General features: G+C 40.8%; 1 protein-coding gene across 2 annotated transcripts in view; it reads right to left on the bottom strand.

Annotated features, from left to right (window-relative positions):
• RHPN2 (rhophilin Rho GTPase binding protein 2) overlaps positions 1 to 18,976 on the bottom strand; it is a 30,059-nt gene extending 11,083 nt beyond the window's left edge. Inside the window, exons 1-6 of one of the 2 annotated variants that reach the window (XM_059481214.1) lie at positions 18,760 to 18,976; positions 8,085 to 8,200; positions 4,824 to 4,952; positions 2,081 to 2,156; positions 1,015 to 1,092; positions 241 to 365 (exon numbers count right to left, since the gene is read on the bottom strand). In XM_059481214.1, coding sequence (XP_059337197.1) covers positions 241 to 365; positions 1,015 to 1,092; positions 2,081 to 2,156; positions 4,824 to 4,952; positions 8,085 to 8,200; positions 18,760 to 18,822 — 587 coding nt within the window. In that variant the 5' untranslated portion in view covers positions 18,823 to 18,976. Of the gene's footprint in view, positions 1 to 240; positions 366 to 1,014; positions 1,093 to 2,080; positions 2,157 to 4,823; positions 4,953 to 8,084; positions 8,201 to 9,866; positions 10,003 to 18,759 lie in introns of those variants that run through there. The other variant, XM_059481215.1, reaches the window with a different exon arrangement.
• Between the last annotated feature and the right edge of the window lie 280 nt (positions 18,977 to 19,256).

Below are 19,256 nucleotides of genomic sequence, written 5' to 3'. Positions count from 1 at the left end.
CCTGTAGCCCAAATCATAATCTAGCCAATGGTTTCACTCTAAGCATGTAAAGAGTGTACTGTATGCAGGTTTAGTCTTAACTTAAAAAGAAAGAAAATAAAAGAAAAAAATTGACAACACACACTGCAGGGATTCAAGAGGAGACACAGACTGACAGACTTCAGATTAAAGACAGTTCATGATTAACCAATGTTCTGGAGGAAAAAAAGTACTAAAAAGAAACATGAACTACACACTTACCATGTAAATAAAACTCCAATGTGCCTGGTGGGTGGGAAAAATCTGTTTTCTACATAACCAAGTTGCAGGAAATAGCTTATCAACATCTCAATGCCAGCTTCATCTCTGCTAGGAGTGCGGCAGGCCTTGAAAGACAACAGATTAAAATTGAGTTACAGGGTGGATGCTGAAACCCCAGGGATAAAGCTCTGCTTCCTTTGGACTTCTGCATATCATAGAAATGTGTGGAATCTGAGAAGAGAAAGCTTAAAGCCATATGGATTCACGCCAAATGTTTTTCAGCTGCACACAAGTAGCACACAACCTTTAAAAAAGCAAACAGAATATGTTTGGCAAGTCTCAAAGTTAATTAAATAAAGATTGTAGGTATTTTATGGAAGCTAGAGAAGGCTTATGTTTGTAGCATAGCACAGGAAACAAACAATAGTCAGAAATACCCACCATTCCACTACAGAATTTTGCCAGGTTAATCCACTTTAACACTCTCCCTGCTAAATTTGATATACTTTAAAATAAAAAACAGTCTTGGATAACAAAATTTACAAAGTTACATTAATAGCTCAATCACTTTGCATAACTTCATCTGTTTCTTCACTCTTTCTTTGCTCAGATTATAAAGCTCTTGGACGATGGCCATTTATGCACCATGTCTCAGAAATGAAGTGAATTGGAGTACAGTAAGTTCTAAGTAAAAATTATGTATTTTGATTCCATACAAATGTTATTTACCACTGTATATTAAAAGACCTCCTAGAATACCATAGTTGAACTTACTTGTCTCAGATCCATGAGATCTGCTATCTCATCTTCATACTCTGAACTGTCTTGACTATAATGTTCCTGAATAAAGTCCTAAAAGGAAAAAAAAAAAAAGCTAAAAAATTAGAATATCTAAAATTAGCCTAAACTGGTTTTTCTGCAGTTCCAAAGAGTAGGAAATGGATTCAGTTGTGATTTGAACAGTGCCTACTCCCTTTCAGTGAACATGTAACAATGAGACTACAGTAAAACAGCAGGATTAGGATTTAGTATCTTAGATTTCACTGTGGTGTAAAGGAACCAAACATCTGCTACATTAGCTCCAATTGGTTTTAAAACAACAACACTCAGTAGTTTTGAAAGGGACAAACAAACTCTGTTATCTAAAATGACAAGGGGATCAAGTGACCATAAACCTTGTTAACAGAAAGAGACTGACAACTTTTTGTGAGCTCCACTAGGGCAATTCCACTTAAAATAACAAAGCTGCAATGACATGAAGTGGTACCATGATCTGACCATGGAATTTAACCCACAGAAGTAAAAATAGACACAAATGCTACAGTGATACAAGGTGGTTTACTGTGAGATTAAAATCTGTATTGCACAATACACAGAAGTACAGAAAATACAGAGGATGGTTCTAACAGTCAGCAAAGTACATCAGACAACAAACAAGCAGAGTTAATGCTGCAACACTGCTTCCCAACAGAGCTATTCTAGTGTAAACTGGTGTATCACTACATTATGCTGAGTAAAACCTTCATTACCACTTCCTCTCACACTTACATCAGTAATCAATACCATTATTAGAAACAAAACCATGGAAGGAATCTTTATTCTTTGGTTTAACTCTGTCTTCAAAATGGAATTTCTTATAACATTTTTGGACTTCTTGTCCTAATTAGGTAAGAGCAATGATGCAAATCAGTGGTAGTTAATTTTTAACATGTCATGATCTTGATCTTAGGGCAAAACAAAAAATAATTTGTACCTGAATTTCTTCTGTTTCTTTAAACAAATCTGAAATGGAAGTTATTCCTGTTAACCATTCATTCTGAAACGTGTGTGTAAAACTCACCTTGAGGGGGAGTGTAAAGTCTACATCTTTGGTTTCCTTCAGGCCAAGAGGTACCAGGGGAATACTGAAAGTCTCTCTATGGAAAAAAAGGCAAAAAGATTCACAACTTTTTTTTTCTGCTTCTGTTATAATTACTTTTGTTTTATTTGATGACAGAAGTTCATACATTGATGGAGTAAAGAGAAAAGTATACAGTTCCTCCCTGCACAAGAAAACCTGCCTAATGGCCTGTACTTCTCAAGAAGAGAATGAAGAAAGCTACTTGCCTGCACTTTGATTTTTTTTCTCTATTATTTAAGCCTATTTTTCCTCCAGGCAAAGGAAAGGAGACTCTCAAAGGCTGCCTCACTGCAATTTAGCTCCACAGCAGCAAGGAGATCTGCCACAGTAAGAGCCTTGCTATGTATCAGCAGTTATAATCAGTATTTTACAGGTTACCAATGGTTTTGTATGTAGTGATTATTTATGTGTGCAGCACAGGGAGAAGCAGGGCCAAAGTGCACCAGCTTTCACAGAGAAAGGGCCAGAGGTAGCAAGTCCAAGAATTGCTTCATTTCTAGACAATGCTGGGTGTTAACCTCCAGACAAGTCAGCCTCTGGAATATCACAGGGCAATAAGGATGAGAGCTGACTTTAAAAAATGTCAGAATTGCTTCCAGATACATAGCTGGTTGTGTAGATTGAACAGATCAGTATCAAGCAACTATAAAGTTCATCTAATATTTTCATTGTTCCTGAAAACAGCCTTTTGTCTAACCATTGTTTAGAGCACTCCATTACCAACTACAAAATCCCATGTTCATTTATGTCCTTGTCAGCAAAATCAACTTTCTTACTGGTGAAAATTCCATCTTTAGAGAGTGGCAGTAGGAATGCAGCTTCCTAAGCAGAGCAAGAGTCCTTCATGATGCAGAAAGTGGCTCTGCTAGCTTGAAAAGGACTTCCAGGATACAGAGCCAAAACACCATTTCAAGTGGTGCAAATGAAGAAACCTCAACACTTTTCCCACAGATTATAGCAAGACTTTTTCCTCAAAAGGAAGTGAGACACATGGAAAAGAAATCCTAACTTAGTGATTTAATCCATTCTAGTGCCATCCCCATGCCCTGTAGATATCAGCATTGGTCATTCAAAGAAAGTGAATTTAACTTTTTTTTCCACAGCTAAGGTGCCACACCCATGGAGCCAATCATGAGAGGACTGAACAGTTAGGGAGGTGATCCTGGATTTCTGGAACTGACAAGAAACAGCATCACCCTTCCCAATCAAGCAGAAATGTGTGCAAGCACTGGGAGGGCCAACCCTTACATTGTTATAACACAATACAGGGTAGTGCAGCAAACCATGGGTGTGACCCTGTGTTAACAACTGCATGCACAATAGGCAGAACAACTATTAATAGCTACTTACTGCTAAGGGCTGGACAGCACTTACAGGGAATATTTTAGCTGATAAACATGAATAGCATTTAGAGCTTAAGAATAAGAAAGGCAAAACACCATTCAAAATAGACTGGGAAAGTAGGATCAGGAGAGAATAACAAGCATACTGCTGTCCAGCCTCAAGGCTTTTGCCTGCCTACTGCTCATCCTTCTTTGAGAACCCAAATATTTTTAATATTCCTTAGCTAGAAGAAGAAATAGTTCTTGTAGAGCCCTGCTCTCATTTCCATAGCTGTAACTGCTCTCTGTGCTCACATGCATCTATGAAGAACAGTAAAATCTTGAACAAGAAACCCAAATCTCAAAAAAGACTGACCAAAAAACCCCAAAATATTTTCACATCAAATAGTTGTCAAAGTTTGCCATGGGATGGAGAGTAAGAAGTTTAACACAAGTTGCTGTTTGAGAAAACTACAGCATAGGTATTTTGTATCAAGTCAGCATTCAGTTGGAAGTTACCTCCCTTCATCCTTTTACATTAAGAATTCCTTGTAATCCACCTGGAAGTTTAACACCTAGGTGAGAACAGTGCTAAGAGGGACCCAAAATTATACCCCCATCACATGAAGTATGTAAATTTGTACCTTGAGCTGCTGTTGATCAAATAGTAAATATTTTAGTTTTAGGAGGAACAAGGTAGAGAACTGATACAGAAATCATTTCACTAGGCAGGCAATGAATACTCCTTAACTTCGAAGTTTTATCCTTGAGGAATCCATTGCAATTTAAAAATTAGTATGTTCTTCAAAGTGGAGAAAAATATCTTGGAAAAAATCCAAATTCATATACTAAAAATTCCTCGGCTTTAGCCAAGAAATGTATGTTTTTCTGTCACTGAAGATCACACACTCAAGGCTGCTCTAAACATCAGATCAGCACTGTGTTTCTGTTCTCCAGCTCCAGGGGACTGCTGAATGCACCACATTTGAGAAGAGACTTTACTGTATGGCTAAGTTTGCTCACTCCAGAATGCCCCGAGCCAAATTCCCATTCCAGTGGGAATTCTGCCAAGTGCCAACTGCTTACAGTACAGCCCCAAGAGCTTTCAGTTCTCACAACATTCCTCTCCTCAAAGGAACTCCACATCCAAGGAGCAGTGGCACACACATTTCCCAAGAGAAGGGCAAATATGCAGACTAACCCTTAGTCAACAAATCCACCACCAAGTATGCTCTCCTCCTATCAAGCTCTGCTCTTTCACACGATTACTGTCCAACATTCACACTCACCTAGAAACAATTTTGTTCTCAAGGGTAAACAGAAGATCTGTTAATAATTGAATCACTTAGCTTTATACTTACTCTGCATTTTGATAAACTTCTACTGAGATATTAAGTCCTTCCAATTCCTCCTTTAAGATCTGCAGGTCTGAGTTGACAAAACTGAGTTCCAGCAGTACTTGCTCTCGTACTTTGTTGTTGGTGGTTGCTCTGCAGAGACACATCAATGTTTTATTGCTCAGGAAAAGGTTTTCTGCAAGCTTGGCTGACCCCCTTCAACCTCCAATGCAAGCATTCTCAGCATTTTTAAGATTTTTTTTTTATCTCCTTAAGAGATGATACAGGATCTCATGTTTCAGAATTTATTAGGTTTTTCTGTCAAGAGAGTGCCTGGGATAGTTTCCAGATAATAGCATGCAGCCACAGAAAATGTCCTATAATCCAGATTTTCCATGTATGATTAAGAGTTTCAGATTATTTCAGTTATTTTCAGATACATTGATCAACAAAACTAAGCATCTTAATCAGAATCACTGTCCTATTTTCAGATTATGTGATTTTTTTTTCCCTATGTAGAAGATAGGTGGGTGGAGGTGAAAAGAGTCAGGAGACATTCTTCAACAGAGACTTCCCCACCTTATAAATTGAATAAAGATCTTTTGAGACTTCTGATTTTAAGATTAAAAGAAAATAACTTTCCCCCAAAAGTTATTACAGAAAGAAATATCTTTCAACCAGACCTTTTTAATACAAGCCAAATTTCTCTAAAATTTGATTTTGTTGGATGCAAATATGATTTTGTTTGCTTGTTTCCTTTACCACTTATGTATTTAAATGGCAACACTTTGAACTGCAAGCACAATAAATGTTAGCATTTAACATGCCCTGAGCATTTCTTTGTGATTATTTATTTATGTATTTATATCACCATTTCTAATCTAAGTCTCCATGCTGACAATTTCACTACAATATTACTCTACTCAGGATACTTAAATCACCTATATCTATAAATCCACAGGTATGAGGTTAAGGTAAAAGGCATCCATAATTAAGATACTGTACCTTTATATTAGAGGCTGAATCTGAGGACAAGAACAAAGTTAAATTTGCAGCATTTTGCATTTACCTTTATTTTAAGACAAAATTCACTTTCATAAATATTTATGAACAACCATCTCATAAATCTAGGCTCCACTTGGAGCAGTTCTCCAGTTTTATGGAGCACCTTGATGAAGAACTAATTATTCCAAAACTTAGAATCTTAAAGTTTGTTTTTTATATTATAAATCAGTTATCTGTGATTTTTCTATGCTGTACTTTAGAGAATACTTTGGATTGCTGCAATTAAGCAATGTTAACATCTGTTGCCTTGATAAACCAAACAGGATACAAACATATGGTGGGGTGCACCTTCCTTGATAAAGGCAGCACCCCACAGATAAATGGGAAGTTTTAATGCCACAAGCACTTTAATTGTGATGTATTAAGGCTCCATGCTTGGTCTAGGCTTACCATCCTCCCCAGGAGGGATTCTAATATCTTTGTAAGAAACCCCAAAATTCCATCCAAATTTACTTCTCTATTTTCTTTATGGCTGTGAACATCTATGTCAATTTTATTTGATGACCTTTCCATGTTTTTTACACTGTAGACATACTTTTGAGTAACAACCAGTGAAAGACAGCTACAGGGGCAATGTGATATTGTCAAGATTCACAACTCTACACTGAATTTAATTTTAATTTCCAATAAAAAGGAGAGAGCGACTTTTAGAAACTCTAAAAACCAAAGTCTTTGCACCATGTGGATCATGTGCTTCAAGCCTAGTGCTTACTTTCAGCCAAAAGTAAAGAAACCTGCATTTCCAGTTTTTTCTCAAATTCTACTCCAGGAAGCTTCTTGTGGACAGCAATTGGTTTGTTTCCTTTAGAACTTGATGAAATTCAAATAGAAACTGCAAACATAAAGCTTGTTTACATTTTTCCTTAGGAGACTGTAGATACAACTAATCCTGTGAACTGTCTGGTGGTCAGGTTACTTATAAAATTGTTTCTTTCAAAGAACTAGCAAGTTTTAATAGTTCAACAGGTGTCAATTCATTTTAGATTTCTAAAATCTTAAAGGTAAGTCTGTTGCTCTACTCTTAGGTAGATTTAGTTCCCACTCCTGTAAACAGCAGCTTCAGTATTTCAGCAGTTAACACTGGCAGCAGAAACTGAACTTTAGGATATCTGGGTTAAATGTTACCAGTTTCCACATTAGATATTACTCATCTCTTTAGCCCTTCCCAAAAACTCCTGAATCAACAAGCAGCAACATTAACTGAATGAAGCATTCTGCTTCAAAAGCAAGTACAATAATTTTGCTGGCCATACAAAAAGCAGTAAAATTCTAAGTCTCACTCCTTAAGTTAATTACCAGAAAACAAAGCACATTTAAGCCAGTCACAGAGGCTAAAACTATTTAAGTTTCCAACCTGTCACATCTCTTGCAGGAGTGGAGATAAAAGCAGGTAACAGACAACAGGCAACCCACTGATTAATGGCAAGTTTAAGAAAATTTAATTTATCCAAGCATTTTCACTTCTTTAAATATATTTACTAGATTTTGTTTTTGAGGACCCATTGTTGCTCCAGTTGCAGAGAAACAGACACTACAGGAAACTACTGCAGATGAGAATTGGGATTATTTTCAGTTCTGCTGTGTAAGATTGGAAATCTATAGGCTGTTTATCAAAGAGTTAATCACAGGGTCAACATAAGGCTGCTCCTATGGGGACAGCCACATATGGAAACATCTCCTGACAAAATTTAATAGATGAAGTTACCTCAAAGTGCAGGAGAATTTGGAGGCAGCTGGTGGTAACCCAGCTCAAATTAGATGTGTGCTGCCCTGCTACTCCTGTACATTATTACAGGGAGTAGAGAAGGCAATGGATGGTCCTTTCTACTTTGCAGCACAGAACTTGGAAAAAGCCAATAGCATAGTGGCAATACCTTTATGTGATTCGATTTGAGGAGTAAAAGGGACTCATCGCAATATTCAGCAAGGTTCACTTGCCATTATCACTAGCAATAAAGCAGAACAAAGAGAGCAACCTAAAAAAAGTCTAACATTCATGTAATTTACTACAATATAGTATAAAAGAGCACTTGAAAGCAAATAATGACTCTGTAGAGGTGCAGCTTGAAAAAATCAGGGAGATTGACAAATCATTCTACAGTAAGAAATGCAGCATGTTTGGGGAAAAAAAGGAGAAAATACAATAGCTAAGAGACTTCTAAAAACTTAAATTAAACAACTGTTGGTAGGGCAAGAAAACCAAGAAAACATGAGATATACCTTAGAAGATTTTCAGCACCAGCTCTCATTCTCACTGCTCTTAAGATCTGTTGGTTTAGAACAGCTCTTTGATTTTGCAGTTTGCTTCGTCCAGTCTCAGCAAGAGGATTACATCCCTAGAATTAAGAAAATAAGTTTGTGTTGCTGTTAGAAGAAACTTCAGAGGAAGTAACACTGAATTTAAAGTTCATTTAATGAACTTTAAGGGTTCATTTAGATTCAATGTTAAAGGCATAGGTTCTGTATGAATACAAATTAGCTACCTTGACAGCAATGATGATCTGACGTTAACAACAGTATTTCTTTCCTCAAACTTTGTCATTAGAACCAAAAGAGACCATAACCACAGTACATTTTAATATCAAAATTCAAACATAAAATATCTGCTTTAAACCTTAAGAACACATGTGAGCCAGTCTCTTCTCCCCTAAAAATATTTTCAAGATATTTTGCAAATACAGCCAAATTTGACAGAATGTTCTGAAGTTTGTAGGATTTTATGAAAATAGTATTTGGCAAGACAGCAATCCCCATCAAAGCTTCTGCTTAACCCTTGTAAAATATCAGAGTTCCAATTTGGGATATATGCAGCCTTGAAATACAACTCTGTTCAAAACAGACTGTGGTGCTCAAAGTTTGGGCTCAAAAATCTGCTCTCACTTTTAGGATCTCTGATTTTTCCTTCTGGTGGCTCAGACCTTCAGTACAACTCCTCCCCCTGCTTCCCCAGGCTCCTCTCTTCACACCTCAAACTTACCAAAATAGAGCTTAACAGGGTAAAATGATTGCACTGTCAGACTCTTATCAAATCAGGCTCTTAAAGAGTAAAGTGTGAAATCCAGAATTCACAAGAATGCTCCTGGGTGTGTGCATACCTCACACAAGTACCAGACTCAAAGTGCTGAAACCTGTGTTTGAGCAGGGCTGAACCATTGTATTCTGAGCCCTGATAAGCTAAAACTGCTACAGACGAATAGCACTGCACGTTTGTCCTTTTTTTGTTAAGGGAAATACGATTTTAACACATTTAAAAAATATTAGAAATTTCCCTTCCACAATTTATTCTTTGCCTCTGCCACCCCTTTTTTTAAAAAGTATCAAATGCCTTTGAATCTTAATACTCAAGAGTCTGCCAGCACAACCCTTTAACTGATAATTCTGAAGCAAATCACTGTTTAAAGGCTTACCCTTAGATGAAGAATGTCCTTTTGAGTGGCCTCACTGGGTATGATTACAAAGCTTATCAGAGTCCTGCTGTATTGTCTGCTACACAAGAAAGAGGCTCAGACCTCTCTAAGTCTTCTTTCAACTACTCCAGCCACAAAATTATGCACTATTTTGGACCTCTCCCTCTTAGTTTTGACTAGAAAAAAATTGATTTTCATATAAGAGCATTTAAAAATCTATTAACAAGCTCTAATTATGAGTGGTCAAGCAGTGACATACCAGCAAAACAAAAGTGAGTATTTAAATAGAACATGACATTCTGATCATGAAGTTCAGCTCTTGTTTCTGTTGTCAAGTGAAAGCAAATTGACTTGACAACAGAGAAATGAGCTGATGAAACCAATTACTCTAGTTCAACTGAGAAGGCACATAGCCCAATAATATTAATTCAAGATATCTAGTTTGAAAAGTACAGGTAAACTGACAGGGAGCTTGTGCAAACATCTTCAGAAGCACCATTTGCTGTGTAAAAACCACACCGCATTGAGTTACTTCAAAACCCACACCACACTGAATTACTGCACTGAAATGTTTCTGCATTGAAATACCACTCACAGCACAAGCCCACAGCTCTCTTCATTGAGGAAGCTCTCACAGCAAGCTGGACACATCATGTCATAGCCCAGTTGTTTAGCAGTAGGGAGGGCCACAGAAGTGGTTTCTGTGAGAAGCTTCTAGAAGCTTCCACCGTGTCTGACAGAGCCAATCTCTGATGGCTCTGAAGATGGACACGCTGCTGGCTCAGTCAGAGAGGCTGGCAATGCCTCTGTGATGGCACATTTAAGAAGAAAATCAAAGCAATGCACATGTGGGTTTCCCCAGGGATGGCAAGGTGCTGTGGCCACCATCTCAGTGCAGCTCAAGTCATGTCATGCCTGCCTGGCCAGCCCTGGCCAGCAGTGGAAACATGGTGAACAATTCTGACAGGGAACCTGGACAAAAGCAACCTCTCAGCACGGTAGAATGTAGTGGGATAGAATATAAGAAAATAAAACTAGTGTAGAAAGTAATCTTACCCCTAAGGAGGTGCATCTGGGCCAATTATCAGAGATTAGGATCAGGCCTGACTTTAACAGGCCACAGCTGTAAGCAATAAGAAGAAGATGCTATAAAAGAGTGGGGGGGGGTGGCAGAGAAAGGAACTGGAGTCAGTGGCTGCTTTGTGAAGGAGAGTCAGTGCTCTGAGGAAATGCCCATGAGAAACACCAAGAAGGTATGGAACTCTTGTGATAAGGAGCAACAGTATGGAACCCCTGCAGTAAGATGACAACAGTGGGGTCCTGTAGGAGTCTTTGAATTGGTGGAATTTGTTGCTAATGGTACCTATGAGCAGCAGTTTTTCTTCTAGTCAGAGAAGAGGAGGAAGCAAGGGCATGTGAGGGAAAATGATGTGGTGACAGCAAGGTCAGTGGGAAAGAAAGAAGGGAAGAGGTGGTTGAAGTGTCAGAGCTGAGATCCTCTGCCAGTTATGGTGAGGACCATGGTGAAACAAACTGTGCCCCTGTAATGCATGGAGTGCACAGGGGATGCAGAGATCCACTGGAGCCCGTGGGAAAAGCACTTGGGCCTGAGTGGGTGGGTGCCAGAGGAAGCTGTGATCCAGTGGGAGAGCAGAATAGAGAGAGGGCCCTTGCTCCCAAGCTAGAGCAGCCTGTCTTTAGAGAACTGCACCCTGTGGATGAGCAACCCACACAACAGCTCTGGGAGGACTCTTTGCCTGTGGGGCGGACCCCACAGCACAGCAGAACAAAGACTCCTCTCCCTGAGAGCACAGCAGAGGATCTTGGGTGCTGAACTGACCAAAACCCTCACACCCTCTCTCCCTGCACTGTTGGTGGGAATCAGGGAGGGGCTGCAAGGAAAAAAGGTGTTTTAAAGGCTTATTTTACTTGTCATTATCCTCCTCTGACTCTGCTAATAATAAATTTACTTTGTGCCTTTAAATTTGAACTTGTTTTGCCCTTAGAGTGTTTTCTCCCAATCCTCATCTCAACTCATAAACCCTTGGTTAATGTTTTTTCAATCCCTCTCCTCTGCCCAGCTGAGAGCAAGAGATGATGAGCAAATGAGACTTTCATGGGTGCCTGGTGTTTGGCCAGTGCCAAACCACAACACTCAGAGAAAATGAACGTTTTACTGGAGGGAACATGCATATGCAGCAAACTCATTCATTCACCTCAGATTAGAAGCAGGCCTTTAACTACTGAATACTTTATGTTCCTTTACACACAATTATACACAAAGACATAAGCAATGCACACTTTAGTGTATAACATGGTGTTGTTGCCACAAGCTGCTGTCTGCTCTTAGTCTGGTTCTTTTTCTGGGGTGTAGCTGTTCTTCCCCACTTTCTTTTCCTCATTTTGTGTTGTATGGTCTTTTCTACTACTGCTATTCAAAGCTTTACCTCTTTTCATTCTATCCATGCCATTTTTCATTTGAACCTCACCAATTATTTCCTCTTGCATTCATTTTGAGTATTTAATTCTCCTCTCAGACCTGTTATCTCCATATTTGTGCACACTTATTTCCTTCCAACTTCTTTCTTGGCCACTTAGTTCAAGCATCCTTCTAAAATGGCTCCTTGCCTTGCCCTTCATTTTTTCTGAAAAGCTGCAGCTTCCTCCCAGAACTCCCTGGCTCTTTCTGTGTGCCAAACAGGTTTGATGACATCATTCAGACACTTCTTTACAGCTTCACTTCAGAAATTTGTCAGGAAGATAAATTGCCTGATTCCCAAGCCCATGAAGCTCGTAGGTGTGATCTCTTCATTTAAATGAACTTTTGATCAAGCTCCCACTGAACAATGAGTACAAAACTGCAGTGATCTGAAAGTCTCTGCAGAGAGAAAAAGTGTAAGAGATGTTTCCCTACATTTCAGGTGCTCAGGCAGGAAAACCAGCCCTGAGCCCTGACAGGACCAGGCAATGACAGACCAAGGTATCTGTACAACCTGCAGTGTGCCTGTAAGTGTGACAGTTTTGATAAGAGGCTTCTTATGGATAGAGGAGTCTGTTTTCAGGATATGCTCACCTGTTTGAGCATATGGCTCCAACAAGGAGGAATTAATATTTCACTTTTTGGAAAATGTTGCTCTTTATGTCTCCTGCACAGAGGATGAGGACACTCAGCTAGTTTATGTTCATTTGCAGCTTAAACTTTTAATTGTAATCAAGCTGCCATAAAACTGATGGCTGGTGTGGGAAATGGATTTCTAGAAAATTCTCCAAGCCTGACAGAAGGCTCACATAGTGTACATCTGTATGCAGACTTTGAGATAAGAAACACTGACTCAGAAATGCCATAGAAAAGGACAGACATGGTTGAGAGAGAAATGGAATTAGAAACAAGTGTCAAAAGATAACCTTACAAATAAGACTTGATACTTAAAATGCATTATAGTAAGACCCACGAGAAGCAATTTTAGATTATTGCCTTTAAAGCATTTACAGCATAGTGTAGCAAAAATTAATAAGCCAAGAAATGCTTGTAATGTATTGTAATTAAGAAATAATTAACTTCTGATTGTGATAGTGTGAATTGTAACATCTGTACTGTCTCACCCTTTACATGAGACTGAATATAGAAGTTTTTAAAATGCCTCTCAGTTACCTCATCTCTAAGTTAAAAAAGAGCTTAATCTGACAAGCTAGAAGTCTGTGTAGAGAACAGTAAAATAAACCAGTATCTTAAAAAAACCCTCAAGAAATATAGTCTGGGAAAGACACCCCCTTGTGTCACAAATTCTGTGTACTAAAAAGTTTTTTAGTAAACAGGTCCAAGCAAGTGCTTAGTTTTGTCTTCCTCCATGCAGAAGATCCCTTTCCCAAACAGCATTTCTACATGCTTCACACCAGAAGTGCTGTCATGATAAATGCAAAAATCATGACTGCTTGCCAAACAATGAGTAATGGCAGTAAGTATTGGACATTAACATAAATGTGCTTCACAAAGTAGTGGTTTGAGCTTTTAAAGATGAGCCATGCTGTCTGAGGGTGACACAGAGTTGAAACTGGGTGTGCCTCCTTGCTAAAGGAGAGCAGTCCTTTCCAGCCAGTGCTGCCTGTCAAGCCCAGCAGTGTACACAAATGGCCGTATCCTCCAGGTACTTAAACATGCATGTTTAAATAACAACTCTGGATGGAACTCTGCACGCATCTGCTTTGGTTCTGGCAGCAATCGTAGCAAACAGCATATTCACACCAGTATTTCTACAAGTCCTGCTAAATTGTCATTTCCTTACTTTCCTGCAGTACTATAATTAATGGCTCTTTGTGCAGATGGCAGATTACCACTAGTTCAGTTTTGAAAATTTAGCTGTATACTGCAGATCTTTCAGAAGCACAGGTTTTATCTGAGTGTTTTGTTGTTGCTTTTTGTTTTAATAGAGAGGTTGGGAAGATCTGGTCTTCCAGAGCCTGGTCTACTTGTGCTATGAATTAAGTTTTTTATAGTTCTAAGTGCCTGGCCCAAAGATTAATACAAAGTTAAAGAAGTAATTATTGTATTAGACCCCAAATATGTATTTCCTACATGAACTCCATCTTGTCACAGCACTCACTAAGCAAAATGTACCATTCATATTTCATCACAGATGTCTGTCTCTTGACTAACCAAGTTTCAGATGATTCTTAGTTTCACATGAAGGCCTACTTTCTGTGCTAGGTTTTATGAATTTGTATATAATGAGTGGACTTTGGATGACAAGGGTTATGAATCATTGCTAAGTTGTTTCTGTCCTGCCAGACAAGTGGAAAGAGAACAAATAGCCAAATAAATATTCCTGTGGCAATGCTAATGTTGATGGTTGCCTGGCTACTAATGACTTAAAAAGAACCCCGTGAGCTAAACCCCAGTGGAAGGACAGGTGTGGCAGGTTGGTAAACTGATACATTAACAACAGGTGGGGGGAAGCCCTGCAGAAAAAAGCTCAAAAAGAGGGGAAGGCCACAGAGTTAATTAGGGAAGTGCTGATTCATGAGCTAGTTACCATACCTTATCATCATTTTCAGTCTGGTGCTTCACTTATGGAGCTGCCTGCTCCTGCTTTTAGCCTTCTTCGCTGACACAGGGGACTAATACACAGTCCATTCTTTCTGAGCCAGCTGGGTCTGTGTGATAGGGATCTAGCCTCACAGATGAAAGCAAAGCTTAGAAAGAGAATAAAATTATGCACCTTTGTTCAACTGATCAGAATCTAGAGATTTATTAAGCTAGCTGTTCTCTGTGTAGCACAGTGGACTGCTATCCAGAGCAGCCCAACTGAAGCTGGGATGTCTCACGTTGAGCCAGCCAAAGCTAGAGAGCTGCAGAAATGTTAACCTTGGAAAACTAACTGTGGCTTCTTCTTACCATGTATTGCAACTTTCTGACTGGTGAGAGAACGCTGAAAATATGGCCAGTGTAGTGTTACAAAGCAGTGAGTCAGGGTGGGAAAAACAGAGTAGAAAGAACTTGCTGGTATCTCTTCCCTGCTCTGCTCCTCCCACCAAAAAAACAAACAAGGAAAACAAAAACCACCCCCAAACAAACAAAAATAAGGCAGGCACAGCCCTACTAACAGGTTATCCCACAAGCACTGGATCCCATCACTGGGTGAGCACTATATTATAAATACCCTGAGCTCTGTATGTTGATGTGCCTCAGGGATATTTACTCTGCAAAAGCTTACTGGAGTGGTGTACTGCAAAAAAAAAAAAAAAAAATAAGGGGAGAACTGCTTGAAAAAGAAGGCTGTTTCTCTTATAAGAATTCAAAGATAACTAAAAAAACCCATGAAGAGGGTTTTTTGAGAGGGCAAACAAGCTATAGAACCATGGCAGGTGTATAAAATCACCATGGTTGGGAGAAGCATCTAATGGGAGCAAAGCAGCACCTTCTTTAATTACTATTGGTCTGCTGAAAAATGCTTCCTGTCTAAATGCTTCTAAAACAAATTTTAGTTATCATTAGTTTTGTCATTATTTTCATAGACAAGGAGGACTGGGGGCAGAATTTGGATGGATGTGTGGGACATGCATGGCTGATTCACAGATTGCTGGCAGTAACAGTGAAGGAATGTGAAACTGCACACAGAGTAGGTCAAGACATGAGGCTCATGGCCCAAGAGCTCTCACACCACCCAGGAGAACAGGTGCAGTGTGCCCTGGCAGTGTACACTGAAACAAGCCAAGATAAACACAACAGCAGCAAAACCAGTTCCTGCTACATTATCAGCCCAGAAATTAAAGTTCCAGGCAGAAGCTCTATCCTCTCTTTGATGGAAAGCAAGGTGCTTCTTCCCTTTTGCCATACCCTCTTCTGGACACCACAAAAGGTATTTTTTGTTGTTGTCTGTTTTGCTTTTAAAAGTAAAATTCTTCTCACAAGTTTGGTTGCAGATATCAAAGAGCTCAAGAGAGTTGTTTAGGAAGGGCAATATATGAGGAAGTGAACGGAGCAACAGTGATAGAGTTGTACAAACCCTGTGTGGCTGCACAGGTGATTTCCTTAAAATCAGGTGATTAAAAAAGAAAAAACACCAACAAAAGACACACCAGCACTGAGGCAGCTCAAAGCATCCTAGGAGGTTAAAGGAAAAATTTGATTTTGCACATATAAATGATAAATTTTGCCACAGGAGAAAAGGAGATAGTGGGAAAAGGTCCATGTGGAGCAGCTCTGACATCACTGGAAGGGAATGGGGAAGGTAAAGCTGAGAAAGGGTGCAAGTGGAGTTCAGCTCCTGGCACCCATCACATCTCAGACTCATGGCAGAGTCACTTTTTAGTGGGGCACCACAAGTCAAAGCAGGAACCATGACTGTGCACCTGTGTCCCCATTTCTGGCCAGTCACAGTTTTATGGGGTCCCCTCCCTACATTAAAAAAAAAAAAAAGGCACTAAGCAAAAATTAAGTAAGTAAGTTGTTTAACATACTGCATCTTGGGCATAGTGAGGGCTGCTTTCCCGTATGCTGCATTTAAATTTCAAAAAGTATAATACATAGAAGAGCAAGAGAGACTTTGAGCACAATTCCCATAGAAATCCATTCATCAAAATAAATTATCAAAAGTCTTGATAAAAACCAATTTGATACGGTATGAATTACCCAATTTTTCTAAATTATAAAATTTCATTGTGCACAATATTTCTTAGAAAGTCTGGGAGGCAAAACGGGAGGCAACCTCACTGTGTAAGAGTGCTTGGAAGCCACGTTTGAGCAGGACTGATGCAAAGCAAGCGTTTTCACCTTGCTACACAGCTTACAGAATAAAAAAAAGTCAATTAAGGAAGTACCTTTTGACCTAAAAACACAAGGACTACCCTTGGAAAGTGATGTGATTCTGCACCAACAAATGTAGTAAACCAGCCCTCAGATCTTTTCAGGAAAACAAACGGTGTGATTTAGGAAGGAAGGAGAAAACAACACCAAGATAACTCAGGGGGGAAGACCCAAGGACACCCATCCAAAGCTGCCACTAATCTCAGTCACATGAAATCACCAAGGTTACCGTTCACAGGGACATGCAGATACCACATTTAAAGAATCTCCTCGGGTTCACAGCTTGTACCTGGTTCAAGATTCCAGGAGAGGGATTGTTTTGGTCCTTTTTTTTGGGTGTTTTGTTTTCCCTCCCCCTTCACCTGGAACTTCTAAACCAGAATTAAAGCTCTGACTTTTCAGACCATTCAGCTAACACATAACAAGATACACCATTTTCCTTCTTACTTTTAGGGACTAAAGGCTTTGAGCATCTAGCCTAATCTGAAGTTCATAACTTTATTAAAGACACTTATGAGCTGGCAGAACCTTTCCAAGATCTGAGGGAACAGAGGCAAGCATGTGGCTCATTCAGATTTTATCAGATTCTCATTTTTTCATTACTTATGTCTTAAAGCAGTAAGTAACAGGAAAGATGCTCCTGATTAGGTATTAAATTGATCTTACAGTATTTTCATATATGAGAAAAACTTCATTCTTGTCCAATAGGCTTTACACTGATCTAATACTGTTTCAGCGACCAGAACTGAAACATAAAACAACTTAATTTAAAACAGTCTTTTAGCAAGTCTGAGTGTAGATCTACTACTCTTATGACCCGAGGCACAACTTGGCTACTAAACCTCAGTTAGTCCTTATCAGTAACTTAGTTCATGAAAAATCAACTTTTTCATTAACATACCTCAAGGCAGCCTATGAGTTTCCTACAGAGTAGAAAACATAGCTATGAAAACTAAATAATTACAACTTGGACACATGGTATGACTGGGAAAGACTGGTAAAGACTGAAAGTTCTGCTAAATACTAAGAAAACAGTGATTTACTGACCAAATATTATAGTAGGATTACTCAAATGAGGAAGCCAGACAAGATTTGGTCCAAGTTTTGTTTCAGTCTCTCTAGTTATTTACAAGGTGGTAGTGATTCCTTGCTGCATGGCTGGCACAGGTAAAGCTCGGCTCTTTTCAGCTAAAAACAGTTCCTCTGCTAAAGGGCAATATTCATGAATTTGACAAATACTGTGGCAAAAAAATCTAACAGCCTGTAAATACGGCAACAAAGCCAAGCCTATGTGCGTCCTTGCCAGGTAATCCAGGTAGCTGCTAAGTGCGCAATGGGGCTATTTCTGCGCAAAGGCGAGCAGCAAGAACCTGATGCACGCAGCTTTTTTTTACCCCCTCCATAGACTAGACAGTTCATGGTCTTGGATCCGGAATCTACACCAAAACCCCCATGGACCTATGGACGGGATTTACAGGTGCTGAGAACTTAAAAACAGTGAGGGAACGCCGAAGCAGAGCTCTCTGCAAACGGCACTTACTGCCCGCCCTTTACCTCCAGTGAAGTTCACAGAACCCCACAGGGCTGCATTACAAGCGATACTTAACTAATTACTGTTGTGCAGAAAGAACTCAGGTGCAGGTTATGGCATAAGCCACCCAGTCGGTCTGAAAAGTAATTAGGGCAGATGTTCATTAGGAACTTCCTAATGAATCTGTTAACTTCGTTACCTTACTGCAGTAAACTTTCTTACAGGTACATACGGCAATTTACTAGAAAGCGCGCCGGGAGACGCAGCGAAACCAGGGAAGGGACCAGGGGCGGGGGGTGAAATAAATAAAGACAGCAAAAAAGACGGCGGACAAGCGCAATTCGACTCATTTTGGGCAGCTACGAGGGGTCGGTCCTTCAGGGAGACACCCAGCTCAGAAGCAGGGGAGGCCTAAGGGATCCGAGCGGCCGCGCTCCCTCAGGGCCAGGTCCCCATCCCGGCTCCCCCCAGGCTGCTCCCCGCGCCCGTGGGCTGGCACAGGACGGAGCCCACAGCGCTCCGCCGGGAGAAAGCAAACCCTGAGCGGCGGAGAGGGGACCCCAGCGCCGAGCCGCCCCCGGGAGGCGCTCCCCGGGCACGCAGCCCACTGTGCACGCAACCCACCCGCCCCGGGCTGGCCAGCGAGCCTCCCACCTTCCGAAAGTAGCCGTCCCCCGCCGGCTCCGCCGCCTGGCGGGGCAGGAGGGCGTCTGTCATCTTCGGGCGGGCCGAGCAGCCGTCCGTCTGTCTGTCTGTCTGTCCGTCCGTCCGTCCGCCAGCCACTGCTACGAGACGAGCTCTCCTCTGCGAAACCAGGACCCTGCGGAAATGCCAGCGCTGCCCCACGGCACCGCCCGGCCCCACCTCCGGTGGTGGCGGGGAGGAGCTGCCCCGCCCCACGGCGCTGCTCCTCCGCCGCCCAGTGGTCCAGTGGAGCTCCTTGCAGCGACCCCCGGGTCTCTTCCCGTGGAAGAGGTCCCCGGTGGAGTGGCTGAGGTGCCACAGAACAGTGCGGAGCCGGGCGGTGGCTGTGGCTGACTGTGAGCGGAGGGAGCCCGGTGCCCAGCTGCGCGGTGGCGGCTCGGCTCGCTCCTCCCCGGCCCTCCGGCCGTTCTCCGCTGGAGCGTGTCGGAGTCCGGCTGGCCGCCTCG

The sequence above is a fragment of the Ammospiza nelsoni genome, chromosome 13 (assembly GCF_027579445.1).
Source record: "Ammospiza nelsoni isolate bAmmNel1 chromosome 13, bAmmNel1.pri, whole genome shotgun sequence".
In the NCBI taxonomy this organism is placed as follows: Eukaryota; Metazoa; Chordata; class Aves; order Passeriformes; family Passerellidae; genus Ammospiza; species Ammospiza nelsoni.
This window is presented reverse-complemented; position numbering and strand designations above follow the sequence as displayed.